Here is a 16,957-nt window from a genome sequence, read left to right as displayed (position 1 = left end):
CATTCAGTTGAACCGTTAGAAATTGAATCAACTAAGAGTCATTTTGAATGTAACATCTTTATTTTGGCTCAGTAATGACTGCTCCTTTCCCTTGTCCCATGTGTGCCAACAAACATGTTCATTAGCACGTTTTTCACTCTGTTCGACGATGATTAGCCTGCAGAATAGACGTTTTTTTTTCAGGCGAGGGGACTGCAAGCACGAGGCGAGTGCAGAGTCGTTTTTTTCGCTCCCCTCCCTTCGCGCGTGACTCGCGCTTGCCTCCGCTCGCCTGAAAAACGCAAGAAAAAATTACGCCTGTTCTTCAGGTTAGACGATGATCGGCTAAAGAGTCTATTGCCAATCGCCGCGTTTAGACCACCATAAGCGTCAGCGACGTGCCGCATGTAACAGCTCCCCTCCCCTCCCCTTCCTCGGGTCCGACGCCCAAGATAGGATAGGATAGGATGACTATGGTATTTCCATCAGCTATTATCTAGCTACCTAGCTACAATTTTAAAATAATAAAATTTAAATCAATAAAGGCTGCTTTTGTTGGAAGTCAAGTGTTTAAATCATGATGTTATTTTAAATTTACTTAAAACTGTGGCGACTCAATTTAGTCTCAAAATCGTTCGAGGAAGTCTCTTGCCGCAACTGAGCTCTACTATATGAAAACTTCTCTTTAGATAATCACAGTGCATGGTTGTGGAAGAGCTAGTGTGTTTTCAGTATTCCTTAAATGACAAGAATTCGCATTACTACAAAAACCAAAGTGATCCTATGTAATGTTTTATATATCATAATAGATTTCTTTTCCAATCTTTGACTGATGACAGAGTTTTCGCCACCCTAGTGCGTCCTAGTGCCTGGAACAAATCAGACATTAAAAATGCGGGCTGCGCGATTTTGAAGCTTTTGAAGCCTTTCAGAAAGGCCTTGGTTGCAATTTCCCCACACCTCATTATGATCGATATAGACTCCAAGAGATGTAGCTGATGCTACCTGCTCCACAGCCATGTCATTTATAGTTAGAGAAGAACTTTCTGAATCGAAAGATTCGATAACTTTTGCCTTTGAGCACACACCTCCACTTGTCTATCAAAACTGAGGCCTCTTCTGCCCAGTCCCCTCCCGATCGGACAGGAGAGACTGGGGCAGGGAGACAAACAATCCAAGATGGAGGAGGTGGACAACATTATAATCCACACATTTAGGCAAATCGGCTGGTAAGAATGCAAGGTTCAATGTGTTTTGGTATTACACTGGTCTTAATACAACATATTTTATAAGCTGAGTTTAATTTCAATTGAATTTGGACAGCTGCTATATTTATTTATGACCAAACAGGCTCTAGTATCGCCCCCCGAAGTAGACTAGGAGCCTCATTTCGTATTTTTGGCATTTCCAGTGTGTAAAAGTAATTTGAAAAGTCTAGTTCCAGGAGGGGTATTATCGCTTGAATTCTGTTGGACATAAAAGCTTATATTTAAGGTTATAAGTAAACTAAATTTCCAAGTTTTGACAGACAGTGGAGACTTGACAGAGCTCAGACCCGGCTAGTAAAAAAATTGGTGTGTTGATGTAATGCGCCGATCAACTCGAAACTTCAACATCCCCCCCCCCCCCCCCCCGGGCAAACCCCGGGCATTTGAACTTTTGAAGATTGGATCGTTCAAATTCCCGCCCCCTAGGGCCCAAATGGTGTTCAAATGCCCTACATTATCGTCGGATTGGTCTGTCAAATGCCTGTCCTAAAGAACAATCGTTGTCGGCTCCTGTCATGAGTTACTACAAAAACCACAACTTTAACATTGAAACTCATGATTGGAAATTGAATTTATTAAGTCGGACAATGTCAATCAGCAAGTGTAAACTGTTCTAACTCCGAAACACGGCAAAGGTTGTTTAACGAGAAATACATAATAACATATTTAAAATGAGTTAGCCGGCTACGTAGACTGTTCGAGTGGCAGGGTATTCTGCAGTTTAAGCCAAAGCGGCGGTTTTTCATTCGACAATATTTTTTTTCTTTAACTGTTCACTGCTGTTTTATGGCTATTCTAAAAACCTCTGCAGACACAAATGCATAGAAATATATATTAATTAGTTAGCCGGCTACGTAGAATGTTGTTCGAGTGGCAGGATATTCTGCAATTTAAGCCAAAGCAGTTTTTCATTCGACAGTGTTTATTTCTTTCACTACTCACTGCGGGACAAAGCCGCAGCTTGACTCCTTGTATAAAAAATCTACATCGTTTACATACAATCTATGAAAATAATTAATATTTAAGCACTCTCGCTTTTGAAGACCTTTTTTGGTAAACTTTCATTGTAATGCTGTATCTCTTCCTTTTCTCATCCATCTCGTCCAAACACGTGTTTATAGCTGTTAGCGACTTCGGCGACCTCCCAAAAAAGGGATTTGAAACCTGACACTTCAGGTTCAATTTTCCCCACCCCACCCAGGCAAGGTCAAATTCCCCACCCCCGGGAAGGCCTTACCCGTCAAATTCCCCACTCCCGGGCACAGAAAATAGTCAAATGCCCGGGGTTTGCCCGGGGGGGCGGGGGGGGGGGGGGGGGATGTTGAAGTTTCGATTTGATCGGCGCATAAGTTTCTGTGCCTAGAATGTTGTCTGAGAATTATTCATGTTGAAGATAGTGCAAATGTATGCCTGGGAAGCTTATTAGCTCATGAAACATGTAGTAGTCTGCAGTGAAATAGAGCAACATTGAGAAGCTATGGTACGTATACAAAGGACAAATTGTAAGCTTATACCTTAATTCAATCCACAAGCGAACAAATTAATCACCAAATAATAAATAAATAGATGAAAGAAACAGATGACATGGTTTTGAAATCAAAGTAAAACGTTTAAACTTGTAGCCACCTGCTATAAGTAATGTAACTGTTACTAGGTTGCATTCGATTGACCATATTACGGAATAAGAATAAGTGGAGTAGTTGTTAGATTTATCTTTTAAAGTAAATTTCAGAAGACATTTCTGCAAACGTTCACTGACACATGATAATTTAAGAGCAATTTTGTACTCCAATAACTCCAAAAACCTCTTATAAGGGGTTTCTTGTCTTCATTGTACATATTCTATTCTAGAATAGGGCCAATCAAATGCACCCTTACTTCTTTGATAATATCCTTCACTTGTTTGCAACCGTCTCAAAAATCTTTGGTAGAAGTATGTAACATAACAAGAGAAAGAGGTAGAAAGAGCTAACTCTAAAGGCATCTTGGGGAAAATTAGTTGGAACTAAGGGGCAAACCATTGCAAAGTTTACTGCTGCTGATGCACTATGAGAATGCTGAAATACACAATCAGTCTTGATTTTCTTTAAACAGTGACATCCCTGAAGATGTTTCAAGCCTACGGGAGTTTACTACAGCCATGATTGTTGCTGCTACATCAAAATGTCTACGTATGATCAAGGAGGACCTTCAGATTCCATCAGTGTTGCCCGCTAGCATGTCCTCTAAATTTAGACTTGGTACCACCCTGGCTACTGCTTGTCAGGTGAGTAAACGTTTGATTCCCAAAAGCCAAGCCTTGCAAGTCTATTGTGTTTGAAAACTTTCAACGAGCCCACAAGGCCAAAAGCTGAGAAGTCAGGAGCCCAATGTTCATGTGAAATGTTAGGTGCTGCTGCAAGAAATTTGGGTGCGCAGAGAATTTTCTTGGGCGCCCCAGGCTACGGAGCTCCTGTAAGGCAGTTGCCCTGCCTTGTGTCATAATTATACCGTGAGGTTAATTTACGAATCTGTGGATGAGCAGCATTTACCAGCTGTACTGTTTATTTAATTTTTTCCTCAAGCAGTAAGGTTCCGCAATTTAGTTCTAACTTTTGAAATTGTACACAAAATCCTATAGTGAAAGCATTCAAATGATGTAGCTTCTTGCTATGAGGACTTCATTTGCATACAGTAGTATAACCCTTCATTTGGACAGCTAAGCATTAACCAAGTTGGTGGTAAGGTGGAGCACCTGAACTCTGGAGTACAAGTCCAGTACACTAACCACTTGACCAATCTGCTTCCTGCAATATTGAAGCTGACTTATGCTCTGACCTATAGGAGAATCATTTCGCCTTGTTAGCATAATATCAAATAATATGCAGTGAGATGCTACGAACAAGTGGACACCATAAACCAAAAGAGCAGAAAGCAGAGGGAAAAGGGCAGAAGGAAAGAGCAGAGGAAAAGCAATGAGACTCTGCATGTTGTATAAGTTGCACCATGGCCTAGTGGCATCAAATGGAATGCCGCAGTTAATCCCAATGCGACAGGCCAGCAGGCATCTGAATTCAAATGCGTACAAAGTACATGTACCATATTCAAGAACTATCACAAGTACTCGTTTCTCCCATGCACAGTAAGGAAATGGAGCTGGTTACCTGAAGATATTGCCACCCTGCCAAACTTGGACTCTTTCAAAAAAGCACTAGTTTCATGGCCGCATTCGTTTGTGTGTTTTACTTAATATATCTATTTATATTTATTTATTTATTTACTTGTTTATCTATTTGTAATTTGCATATTGTTAGCCAACATATTTATTTACTTTTAATGACCCCTCACAAGAATCTTCATTGTTGAAGGAGATGGGGCTTCTTGGAAGAAGAAGAAGCAGTTGGTAATCAGGGTGAATGTCAGTGAATTTCATAGCTTTCAAAAGCTGTGAAATTTACAAAGAATGTATGGCTTTGTGACAAGAGCTGCCTCCAGCCATACAGTCTTTGTAAAATGTTGATACTTTGAAAGTTTATTGCTCAAAAACTGTTTAACATATTGTGTTCAAATTTTCAGAGAGGATTAAGTTTGCCAAGCTGTTTCAATAAATATTGAAAGGGTGCCTGGAAAAAAAGCCTTAATTGACTTCTGATAAATTGCTAGATTCTCCTTCCAGATTACCTTTTATTCACTTGTGAAACAAAAGGAGTATTTGACCTTACATCAAAAGTTACCTTGGGCCTTATTCCACACACCCATTCAATTTACGGAGTGCATTTATTTGTAGCTCGTTTTGTAGTTTATATTAATGTATGCCAATTAGGTTGAACATGTAAACAAAAGGTCCTCCTAATGGAATTTTGTATTGCAGTGAAAAATTATTATTGACAGTTCTGTTTTTGAATAATTCTCTATAGGAAGTTGGCTACCGTGGAGAAATTGGATACCAAACTTTCCTTTACTCTAATGAAGCAGAAATCAGAAAGCTTTTCATGTTTCTAGTGGAGAATCTGCCAAAAGAGAGTTCGGAATCAGCTAGCGAACCTCTGGGTAAGTTTGTGCTGTTAAGCTCAACAAAAATTACAGTGAAAACTCCTAATAAACAAAGATAGTTTTGTCTTAAACTTTTGCGGCTACTTTTTACATTGCAAAATTTCTTGGTGTCTAGAATTCTAGCATTGCTACATTTTACATAAGCCTTTTAAGTACAGTCAACTCCCTTTATTGCGGACACCTTCACAACCTCGAGTTAGTGTCCTTAATAGTGAGAGTCTGTAATAGCGGGAATTTATATCAGTCAAACATCTGTACTCTATTTTTGCTGAGGATGTAGCTGCTGTCCATATTATGTGTCTGTAATAGCAAGGTGTCCGCAAGTTGAGAGTTGAATGTATGTGTGGTCCAAAGAGTTTTTGATCTTTTCTTTACTTGTGTCCACAAATGCATACGGTATGTCTCTGAATTTTGGTACTTCATATTAGGACAGAGTTATTTGTCATTTTCATATGCCTTCTGGTAGGGGTTTTGTGTCTAGATGAGCATTAGGGCCATGAATAGTTTTATTTTATTTCATTTGCATGTATTTCTAGACAATTATCTCCTCTTCTGGTCTAAAATAGGGTGTAGACATGAGTTTTGCTGTTTTAATGTGAAAATAATATCTGGAATATTTTAGGAGTAAGCAGGGATTTTATTAGAAGCAGGGACCTAGGTTCCCGCACCCATGTACTCTGAACACAGCACCTGCATTTGAAGAGATTCAACCAATTGCTAAACAATGCCCATCTATTTACCGTCATCAAAAATTAATGGAAACCCTGTCTGTGAGTAAGGTCTGAAATAGTTAGTGAAAATTGGGTTATGGTTTAAACTTTGGTTGCTGAAAATTCTAAAAAGAGTTAAACCCCTAGGGGTATACACCATAGGTGTATTGCCTTCTTTAGAGTAGAGGCCAGGCACAGGGCAGATTAATTGTCTGTCTGTATCTGCGTAATTTTGCCTTGCCGGTTACAGGTTCTTCTCATCTCTACAAGTCTTCTACAAGCCTTCTTTAGAGTAGAGGCCAGGCACAGGGCAGATTAATTGTCTGTCTGTATCTGCGTAATTTTGCCTTGCTGGTTAAAGGTTCTTCTCATCTCTACAAGTTAAATTGTTAATACATACCTAGACTTTCACTTAACAAAGCAATCACTGTGATTGGTTGATTCTCGGTCACGTTCCCCTGATCAAATACAAATGTATCCCGACCTGGATACAATTCCACAGTTGTTGCCCTCTCAGCACTTAATGCACATGGTCCCTCAGGAAACCAGTTAGTTTTGTCTTCCTCTTGGGAAACATCATGACTCTCGGGAAAACAAAGCCAACTGTTTCCCTTGGGACCATACATTAAGTGTATATTCTTCAACTGAGTGTCCAACAAGTTTGTCTCCCTGTTACCTTTGGTCAATTATTGAAGCCTTTGAAGGGTGTGAAAGAGTTTCATTGACTTTTATAGTAGGTTTGAGAGATACCCTGTACCTTTGGTAGGTGGCAGTTTTGACAAAATTTAATTAAAAGTAGTTATAGACAGTTACAAGTTTCAAATTATGACAGATAAATGGCAAAGTCTGCCAATTGCCACCTTTTAGTAAAAGCAGGGTGTTAAATCCTCCTCCTGCTTATCCTGTTCATAGGTTCGTCTGTGATGCTGAACAGACAAATATCAGCTGAGTTGTCCCAAAGACTCGCCAAGCCTTGGACTCCTTCATTCTGCAAGAAGGACAGCGTCAGTTGGACTGGAACCAAGCCACGAGTTTGGCATAGAGAGGCAGGTGTTTAATCTGTTATTTGAGAAAAACCTCACTTTGGTAGATATCTTTGTGAATGTAAATACAATTGAACCTCTTTATTACGGACACCAAGGGGACAGGAATAAGTGTCCGTATTATAGGGGTGTCCGTTTTAGAGAGGTAGGCTTTATATGAATTTCTGTCTGTCGGGGACCAAGTGAACTGTCCGTAATAGAGAGGTGTCCGTATTATAGAGGTGTCCGTAAGGAGAGGTTTGACTGTTTATGAAACATATATTTTGAACTGCAGATGAAAGATCGAATAGAAAAAAAGATCCTCACAGTTAGTATGCAACTTAAGCAGTTGCGAAAGGAAAGCCTGACAAAAATTCAGGCTTGAACAGGATTTGAACCCATGACCTCTGTGATTCTGGTGCAGTGCTCCTGACTACCAACTTGTGAGGGGTTGGAGGGGGTGTATAAACTCCTAGACAAAAGTTACAGAGTTGTCCATCCCACCTTTAGGAGTTAAATTTTGTGGTTTGGTACCACTTAGGGTGTTCATATTTAACGTGTGTGCATGTGTTGCAAACACAACATTAATTTGAACTATTAAATTTTTTAAAAGTTAACATATTTTACTGCAGGGTGCCAGATCAGTCCGAAGGTTTCATGCATGTCCTTTAAGAATCCCAGAAGGTCTTGGTGATTTAACCAAGAAAATACCTAAAGGTAAACTGTTGTTTAATTCTGGATACAAAGTAACATGCAATTGCAATCATATTATTTAGTATTAAGTGGATGGGAGAGTTAAGAGGGGGGAATTACTGACTCTAAGGTTCCTTCTCATGCTAATTGAAGTTTCTTAGACCTAGTTACTAGATTATGATGGTAGTACATTTCATTCTTCAGCTTTTGCTTTGTCTGTGATTTCCCCATACAAAATTATGCTAGATAATTTCCAAATTATTCATTAATGTTTTCACTTTGTCGTTGATGTATACTCAGCATATTGAAACTGTAGATAGGTTGCTTTAAATAGCAACAGATTCTCGTGAAGTGAGTGCAAACCACTTCTTTCTCTTGTTTTCAGAGGTAAAGGCCTATTATGGCAATTCATTACCGTTCATCACAAGCCAGCCACCCTGCCGTCAGGATGTCGCTCCTTCTGTGCTGGAGGAAAATGCCACAGCTGTTGCTTTGGCTAATGAATGGGAAAACGAATGGAATCAGAGTGGACTAGCGTCACGGCTGTCTAAAGAAGTATGTGTATGGCCTTCAATCTAATAGCGGTTTAAATCTTAGCTATGTAAGTCTCTAGATACACTACAGGATAGATCCTTCCATGCGGCTGCCTCTAAGCTTTACAGTTGTTTAGGAAGTGGTCGCTTACGGGAGGTGGTCGCTTACAAGAAGTGGCCGCTATAAGAGAGTTGACTGTACTGGTAAACTTCCGATAAATAGAATCCTTGACTGCCTTAAACAATTAATTAACAACCACTTCAACTCATGTGTTAACCTTTGGATTTACACTTACTAGGAATACCTTGCTCGGAAGAGGGAACGCTTGGAAAAGAAAATCAAACAGCACTTGCAAAGCGAGCTGCAGAGAGCAAACTTGAATGCTGCAGTAAATGCTGACCTTGGTGACATTGTGTCATCTCTTTCTGGTAGGCTGTCGTATTCCAATCTCTTTTGTGCACAAGAAAAGTGTGTAGTTTGTACAGTTAATTAAAACTTCTGTTTAGATGTTGTTGCCACAGTCAAATCATGATAACATCTTTCCTGGCAAAACTATTAGACATAATACTAAATGTAATGTAATGTTATGTTTTAAACACGAGCAGCAGTGTTTTATCGGGATTTGCCGAGTGGTTTTAGACCCGTTAAAACACATGCTGCGAGTTTTTTGAACGGCTTCAAAAACATTCCTGGAATAGCCTGTGTCAAGAGAGTTCATAACAATGATGCTTTTGTGAACGTTGGAAATTAGCATACGAGAAAAACATTAAAGGGGAAGTATCATGGGGTTTTTGACCTCTTTTGTTAAAAATGGTAAAATAAGACCTTAGCTACAAAATAATTCTAGAACAATGAGAGGAGAGAAATCAGCTCAATTCTTGACAGGAGCAACTCGTACACTGTTCTAGCGCATTTTGGAAACAAAAATGCGAGAACTTGAAAAACATTAGCCTAATATTTTTCAAGTTTTAATCCATTCCGACCTACTCTGTCTCTGGCCAGAGGCACTAATCGACAGTTTTATTGGACTGGGGTTATAATTTATATCAAAACTAGACAATTATGTTTTGTTTCTGTTGTCAGACAAACATTTTTGGTTTTCAAATGACATCAAATTCGCGTGATACTTCCCCTTTAAACACCGCATGCTAATAAGGAGAAGGTTTTATTAGGTTTTAAAACCACTGCACGTGGTGTTTTATCGACCATTTGATAGGTCAATGGGCTTATGAATTATTAATGAGTTTTTGAACTGCTCTTAAAGCCCATTTGGTTGTACGAGTCTTTATGGCCCTGTCAAATGTTCCATCCATTTCCTCTTGGTACAGCATAAATTGTTTGACTAGTATTGTAACAGTGGAACCTCGATTTAACAAAGTGCCAAGTGACTAGCAAAATAATTATTGGTTTATTATATCGAGGTTCTGCAGTTTCATACATTTTAAAAGGCCAGGCTGGAGAATATCGTTTGTTATGCTGAGGACTTCATTATATAGAGGTTTGTTAAATCAAGGTTCCACTGTAACAAACTTTTTGCCGTATGCAACATTTTGAAACATCTTTTAGCGTCGCAGTCAAATCAATGTAAAATTTTTCAGTATTAGATGGTGCCATGTTGCACTTACACTGTAGCTTCTGGTTTAAGACTGATTGTCTTTGGGGGGCAGGGATGGCACAGTGGTGAAAGTACTCGCCTCCCACCAATGTGGCCCGGGTTCGATTCCCGGACTTGGCGTTATATGTGGGTTGAGTTTGTTGTTGGTTCTCCTCCTTGCTCCGAGAGGTTTTTCTCCGGGTACTCCGCAGTTTCCCCTCTCCTCAAAAACCAACATTTCCAAATTCTAATTCCATCTGGAGAGTTTCCCCATGTTGTAAAACGCATTTGACCATCTCGTCATGGAATAATGCGCTACGCGTAATTTAATGTTACAAATTTAATGTTTTTCTAATTTAGATAGGGCCTCAGGAACTGCTGCACCCTCCAAAGGATCTCGGTTTACTCGCACAGAGCAGCTTCAGTTTGCACAGGTAAGTTTGCGAACCTTGAACTGTTGTAAGTTCGGTTTATTTACAGGCTTGACACAGTTTCTACAGTCAAACATTCTTTATAATTGAAGGGCTAAGAATCTTACTCTATTGTGTGTAACTTAAGCTGGTTTTTGTTGTTTGCTCCAAAAAGCCTGGAATTAGTTTTGAACCTAGACTTCAATTTACTCAAAGGATAATCTGTGTGTTTTGTTACTTTTCTTTTCTTTGCTCTGAAGGATCTGTTGTTCTGCTTCTTTGCTTTCTTTTCTTTTGCTGGATGACAAGAAACAAGAATCACTTGATTTTGGCCTTGTTTTTCTTGAAAACTAAGCATATTAACCCAGTGGAAAAAAATCACGGTGATTTTCTCTCGCCACATGCAAAACTTCAAGCACTATTGAGCAAAACAAAAAATCAGCCTAAAAATTGACATGAAATGTTTGTGCTCTCATGTCAGACATGCACCCATTCAATTTACACGCCTGTGTTTTGTTCCTCAGGATGAACAAAAGGCAGCAGCCATGGCAGGACTAAGTGAGGAAGGTCCACCCAAAGCCGATACAGAGGAGGTGAGAACTGATGTCTGGGGGATGGAGGTGGTGGGGAGGGGTGGGGGGGGGGGTTGGAGGTGGTGATGGGTTTCATCTGGCCATTTGGGACAGGGGTGAGGTGTAGGGTGGGGTTTATTTGTAGGGGCAAATAGTTCAGATGTTAAGAGCTCAGATTGCAAAAAAAGTGTCTGTGTATATCAACTTGGATCCCATGTTGGAGATTTATTAGGGAGGGGAGAATTAACAGAGGGAAGGACCTAAAACAGAGACTATATGCAATGGTAGTTACATTTATTTTTCAATGTCAGTTCATTTGAAAGGGAACACAGTAGAATTTGGATAGCTTGAACTGTCATTAAGGGGAACAAAAAATAACACAGCTTATAGTCAGTAACAAGTTTAGGCTAATTTTAGTTAATAGTTTGGGTTGCTGGGGCTTAAGTCATTAGGATTTTTTAAATTCCACTAAATTTCCAATTTGAACATTTAGCATTGTATGCTTTACTTTTATTGTATTTAAATTCAAGCAAGCCTTTCTCAACTCCGTGTAAATATTAGTTTTTTCGTCCGTTATTTTTTAGACTTGAGAATGAATGATGACATTTCCACTTTGCGCGACTTTTTCGCCATTTTTTATTGTTAATATTCTCAGTGAGTTGGTGAAAATCAACTGCAATCTGTTAATGTCTTCAATTTTTCTTTCAACAGGAAATGAGGAAGAAGAGAGAAGAAGAACTGGAAGCATTGCAGTCTAAACTCAGTGAAATGAATGCAAATATTGAACACAATGAAGTAGAAATTAAGAAATCGCAGGCAGGAATACAGCAGGTCTGTAGGCTTTATTTCATTATAAGGGAATCAAATTTTAATTAATGATATTTTTGCAGGCTTGTGTTGTGGCTATCAAGCAAACGAAATAAATACATAAATTAGAAAATCAAAGGGAGGGAGTAGTAAAGATTCTTCAGCAAAAAATCGGAGCGAGATCTTCAGCCCAGAGAAATCAAGCCTCCAATCGTAAATCATCAGTGCATTGTATATTCATTCTTATGTGATCTCTGTGTGATGCAGATTATATGGGCTACATGTGCAGCCTGACATCTTCATCAACGCATTGCCGAGCACAAGACATTGGCGATTGGCAGGAAAGTGCAAAGGCAAATTTGAGTGCCTAGTCTATGAGATGTTATTTTTAAAGGATCTCAATCTTAATTTGAATTCGGAAACTGATTCCATCCATGCAAAACTGTAACTTTCTATGATTGTATGTCGTAGTGAATAAATAAATAAATAAATAAATAAATAAATAAATAAATAAATAAATAAATAAATAAATAAAAAAATAAATAAAATAAATAAATAAATAAATAAACTCTTTGTTTAACAGATATCCATTTGTATCGCTCGCTTTTTCCTAATTATCTATTTTTTGTATTCAGTAGCTATGGAGGTTTGAAATTTTTTAACTGTTACATTTACTTGAACACCCCCCCCCCCACCCCCCTCCTCTTCGAAGATTCTTTTGTTGTTTGCGGGACAGAGTCACGCAATTACCAAGGCTTTGACTCGTGTAACGCTTGCATTTGTGTCAACAAGTCGTATGTGTCGTCGAACAGGCTCCCCTAATTTCTGATTACTACTAGTTTTAAGGAATATTTTATCGCAGATTTTTATAGTTAAATACTAATTTTGCTCAATCCCTTTGATTACAATAATTTCCATTTTGAAGGCAGAGAGTTGACCCCTTCAGTTGAAATGCTCGTCATTTAAGAAAACTAACAAATTCAGCTTAAATTTAAAGGAAACTACCTTTCAAAGAAACTTGTAGGGATAGTGCATTCTTTTTAAATGAGTCAAACGCAATTTTGTTGTCTTTTATATCTTTATTCCGTCAAAGGCCATTTATTGTGTTTTAATTTAGTTCTGTCATCCGCAGTTAAAAATATATGTTTCATATATTTACATTCGTATATTCATTCTTCACGTCGAGTATATTACGAACTCAAAATATGACCAGCTCCCAGTTGGCTTGATAGCTCAGTTGGTAAAGCACTGCACCGGCATCGCAGAGGTCATGGGTTCGAATCCCGTTCAAGCCTGAATTTTTTTCAGGCTTTCTTTTCGCAACTGCTTAAGTTGCGTAGTAACTGCGAGGATCTTTCTTGTATTTAATTTGTTTTAATTGTTAACCATATGTTTTCACCTCAGGCAAATGAGCAAATTTCCAGCCAGAAGTCTAAGAACGCTGATCAAGAGGAAATGTACAAAGTGAAGAAGAGAACAATTGACCTGCTTCCTGATGCGGAGAACAATATTGCTAAACTACAGGTGTGAAACGCTAAAAGTTTTGCCTAAGTCGCAGTAAAATGTTATGTTTTCCTTTTCTAAAGCGGTAGAGTGGAAAATTCTTGGAATAATTTTGGTAAATGCAGCAGTTGAGAATTTGGCTTGATAGTTATTTTGGTAAGAGCTCCACGCCAGAATCACAAGATAATGGGTTCGAATCCTGTTCGAGCCGAAAATTGATTTTTCTTAATTTTTTTGGTCTAATTTTGACACTCCTGGCGTTGCCAAATCACGGCAAAGATCTCACTCTCACCCCCCCCCCCCCCCCCGCCCCCCTCGTCCCCAATAAATCTTTCTTCAACAGTTCGCATTTGTGTCAATAATCATTTTTTTCTATTCACTTTCCATTTTTTCTTATTTCTTTTTCCAGAGTGTGGTTGACGCTAGCGCTCAGCGACTTGTTAGCCTAGCTCAACAGTGGGAGAAACACAGAGCGCCATTAATTGATCAGTACAGAGAATTGAAGCAACTCAATGCCAACAGAGTGGTGAGTTAAAATAAGTGCATTCCAGCTGAACTGTAGCAAGCAGTTTATTTCAGTTTTCCTAGTGTGGTTGTCTTGACTTTTAATATGGCCTTTATTGTGCCACATTATTATTACTTTGGGGCGAACTAAAACAATCGGCCAAGCCAGAACTGAAATCAAACTAACACCATCTACGAGAACGGTTGTTACGCCGCATTCTCTGGCATTCATGGATGGACTTTTTTTGAATACTCGATTTGCCGAGTGACGCAAAAATTAGTTCCTGTCTCTAGTGAGCTTGTAAGAACAGGACTTCAAACTGCTCGATAGCTTCTGTCCAGAGCGTTAAACCGTGGTCATTTTTTGACGTTGTCGTTGTTTGTTTTCAGTCCGAGGCCCAAAAGCAACTAGAGGAAATAAAGTCCCTTCGAGAAAAAATGAAAGAAGTTGCTGAAGAAGCCCGAGGAAAGGAAGACCTTTACAAACAACTGGTAATGTTTGGTCAACAAACTAGAGCTATGTGTAGTATAGCTGGTATACTGTGAAAATTCTTAAATCAAATTTCAGCAATTACAACGTTTTTGATATTAACAAACGCAAACAATAACGTCCAACAACGCAATTAATCAATCAAATGGAAGCGACAAAAAAATGCAACCTTTATAAAAGGTTACATTTTTTTTGCAACCTTTAACGGCCTTTCAACGCGAGAGTAACGCTGGAAACAAAACCTTTTAAGCTGGAGGTAGTGCAGCGCGGGAAAACATGCAAGCACTACCAGTGCCAAGCGCGTGAAAAAACCCGTTGAGTCTGGCGCCAAGCGTTGAAAAGGGCCAAGCGCATTGCCTAGCGCGGGAAAACGCCTGTAAGTTAAGTGTCCGCTAACTCCACTAACTGGTTAAAAGAGATGAATATTGCTCATTATTAAAAACTGGATCATTGTATAATGCAATTCGAGGCATTTGATTGGCTTAGCGGCCATGGTACATGAGCCATTATACCATGCCTGAGAAATTGTCTTCTGATTTTTCTTGCAAAGCGAAATCATCAAAATCTAGCACTATTTCTTGGTTGTTTATTCCACTTACGCTTGTTGAATGTGAGATGATTATAGCCAACTCGGCGCTATGCGCCTCGTTGGCTATGCGTCATCTCATATCCAACGCGCGCTCATGGGATAATTGTTAATTATTATTCAACACATTGTAACACTGCCCAAATGTGGTCAGGGTGCATGCACTGAGTATTCGTCGTCCGTAGTCAACAGATATCCTGCGATATACGTATTTTCGTGTGTCAGGGAGAAAAATGGCAAAATGAAGATAGTCTCCAGCGTTTCTGCAATAAAACAGTGCTTTGTTGTCAATGTGTTGAGTAATAAAACAATTGTCCTGCTCTATCTTGCGGAATATCCCTTGATGTTAGCCAACTCGGCCTACCTCTAAGTATCAGGTGATATTCCGCGCAATTTCGCAGGATAATTGTTAACTATTGCTCACTCAGTATTGCTTGAATATTAAGCCTGTTTCATTCCCTTCTCTTTTTTGTTTTTCAGGTTGTTGAATATGAAACTATGAGGAAAGACGTGAACCGGTCAGCTTACACTCGGCGAATGCTGGAAATTGTAGGAAATATCAAGAAACAGAAGGAAGAAATCAACAAGGTACAGACGTTTTCTTTTGATGACCTGTGATGGAGCTGTGATTGTTAAGGAAATTTCACGCCGTAATTTGATTTTGGAGGGCCTTCTAAATTTCTACCTTTCACCTTTGTTAGTATCAGACTGTGCAGCAACTTAGGTCAACTTACATAGAGGGCACGCTGGTGGACTGTTGCGGTCCAGTGTTGCGGTCCGCACTACTTTCTAAGATAACTTTCCATAGTACTTTCGACAAGGTATCCAAGTGTTTTTGCTTCTTTTCCTGATCTTGCAGATTTTGATCGACACCAAAGACGTGCAGAAGGAAATCAACCAGTTATCGGGAAAACTGGACAGAACGTTTGCTGTCACAGACGAGCTTATTTTTAGGGTTGGTATACATTGCAGATTTAAGTTAAGCGTTTCAATTGGAATGTGATCTGAAATCGTGAAATCGTACTTGTACGTCTAGGAACATTGGTTCACAGCTGATTCAGGCAACTTTCCTTTTACTTTGTAGGATGCAAAGAAAGACGAGTCCTGTCGCAAAGCCTATAAATACCTGGCGAGTCTTCATGAGGTACAGTGTCATCTCCTCATAGCTCAGATTATTTAGAGAAGTTTTGAAAAAAAAAGCATGCTTAGATTATAGACCCTATGCAAAAATGGCGGTCTTAAATTTTTTTTTTTGTTCATATTCAAAATAGCCTCATTAACCTTGTTTTTGAGATCAAAACTCTAAAGAATTTATCATTCCGGGCGAGGTTAGTGACCATATGATAATGGTGGATTACTTGATGAATAGACCGGTTTCCAATTGAGTGTCGAAAGTAATTCGCGTTTGCTTTGGTTTTGCTTTACTTCGCTCTGTGATTGGTTAACAAAACTCGGGCCAGTTTCTCAACCAATGGGAATCCAAATCAAAACCAATCGTGTTTTGACCGCACGCGCTTGGCGCCAGTTACATGTATTTGCTTCGAATTCTGATTTGCTTGTTGTGTTATTTACTTCTGTTGTGATTGGCCAGAGTAATTACTTTGGTTTTGGTTTTACGGCACTCAATTATATGGACAGAACTCAGAAATTGTGGCAAACGTTTTCAACAAGTTTTGGTTGGCATTCCTTGGCGTTTTGTGCAAACGTACCATAATTTGTAATTCATGTATACAGCTGCTGTCATTCATCTAGTTTGTATTGTACAAATTTAAATCGGGCGTATCTTAAGCCTGCCGCGCACTTGAGGAAAGAGCTGAGCAAACTGCCTCGCGAGGCGATTAGCTCAGCTGTTTCATCATGTGTGCGGTTGCGTTTTCGTGAGTTTTTCTCGCGAGGCCGTGAGGAAAATATCTATCATGTTTGATATTTGAGATTTCGCCTCGCGAGGCGAAATTCTCACGAAAACTCAACCGCACACTTGAGGAAACAGCTGAGCTGATTGCCTTGCTTGGCCTCGCGAGGCAGTTTGCTCAGCTCTTTCCTCAAGTGTGCGGCAGGCTTTATCGATAGTTTTGATACTCGGTTAAAATCGCAATCGATACTAATCAATTGAATAATATCGGAAATCGATAAAAGCGATTGGTCGCCTTCTTGTGATTATCGATTTAGATCGATTTTTTGTAATTAGCTATCGATTTTATCGTGCTAGTCGAGTTTGTTACGAGGTTTTTATGTACACACCCGAGAGCTCTT

General features: G+C 39.3%; 1 protein-coding gene across 1 annotated transcript in view; it reads left to right on the top strand.

Annotated features, from left to right (window-relative positions):
- The first annotated feature begins 1,145 nt into the window (after positions 1–1,145).
- Positions 1,146–16,957, top strand: part of LOC146451591 (coiled-coil domain-containing protein 22 homolog) — a 16,810-nt gene continuing 998 nt past the window's right edge. The window contains exons 1-16 of the mRNA XM_085099038.1: positions 1,146–1,208; positions 3,342–3,513; positions 5,144–5,276; positions 6,902–7,035; positions 7,644–7,728; positions 8,090–8,259; positions 8,537–8,666; positions 10,193–10,266; positions 10,767–10,835; positions 11,526–11,645; positions 13,026–13,145; positions 13,534–13,650; positions 14,019–14,120; positions 15,185–15,292; positions 15,564–15,659; positions 15,789–15,848. Coding sequence (XP_084955164.1) covers positions 1,159–1,208; positions 3,342–3,513; positions 5,144–5,276; positions 6,902–7,035; positions 7,644–7,728; positions 8,090–8,259; positions 8,537–8,666; positions 10,193–10,266; positions 10,767–10,835; positions 11,526–11,645; positions 13,026–13,145; positions 13,534–13,650; positions 14,019–14,120; positions 15,185–15,292; positions 15,564–15,659; positions 15,789–15,848 — 1,740 coding nt within the window. The 5' untranslated portion in view covers positions 1,146–1,158. The remainder of the gene's footprint in view (positions 1,209–3,341; positions 3,514–5,143; positions 5,277–6,901; positions 7,036–7,643; positions 7,729–8,089; positions 8,260–8,536; positions 8,667–10,192; positions 10,267–10,766; positions 10,836–11,525; positions 11,646–13,025; positions 13,146–13,533; positions 13,651–14,018; positions 14,121–15,184; positions 15,293–15,563; positions 15,660–15,788; positions 15,849–16,957) is intronic.

The sequence above is a fragment of the Pavona decussata genome, unplaced genomic scaffold, assembly GCF_977016875.1.
Source record: "Pavona decussata unplaced genomic scaffold, jaPavDecu1.1 SCAFFOLD_386, whole genome shotgun sequence".
In the NCBI taxonomy this organism is placed as follows: domain Eukaryota; kingdom Metazoa; phylum Cnidaria; class Anthozoa; order Scleractinia; family Agariciidae; genus Pavona; species Pavona decussata.
Note: the sequence above shows the minus strand (reverse complement) of the source record. Positions and strands in the feature narration are given on the sequence as shown.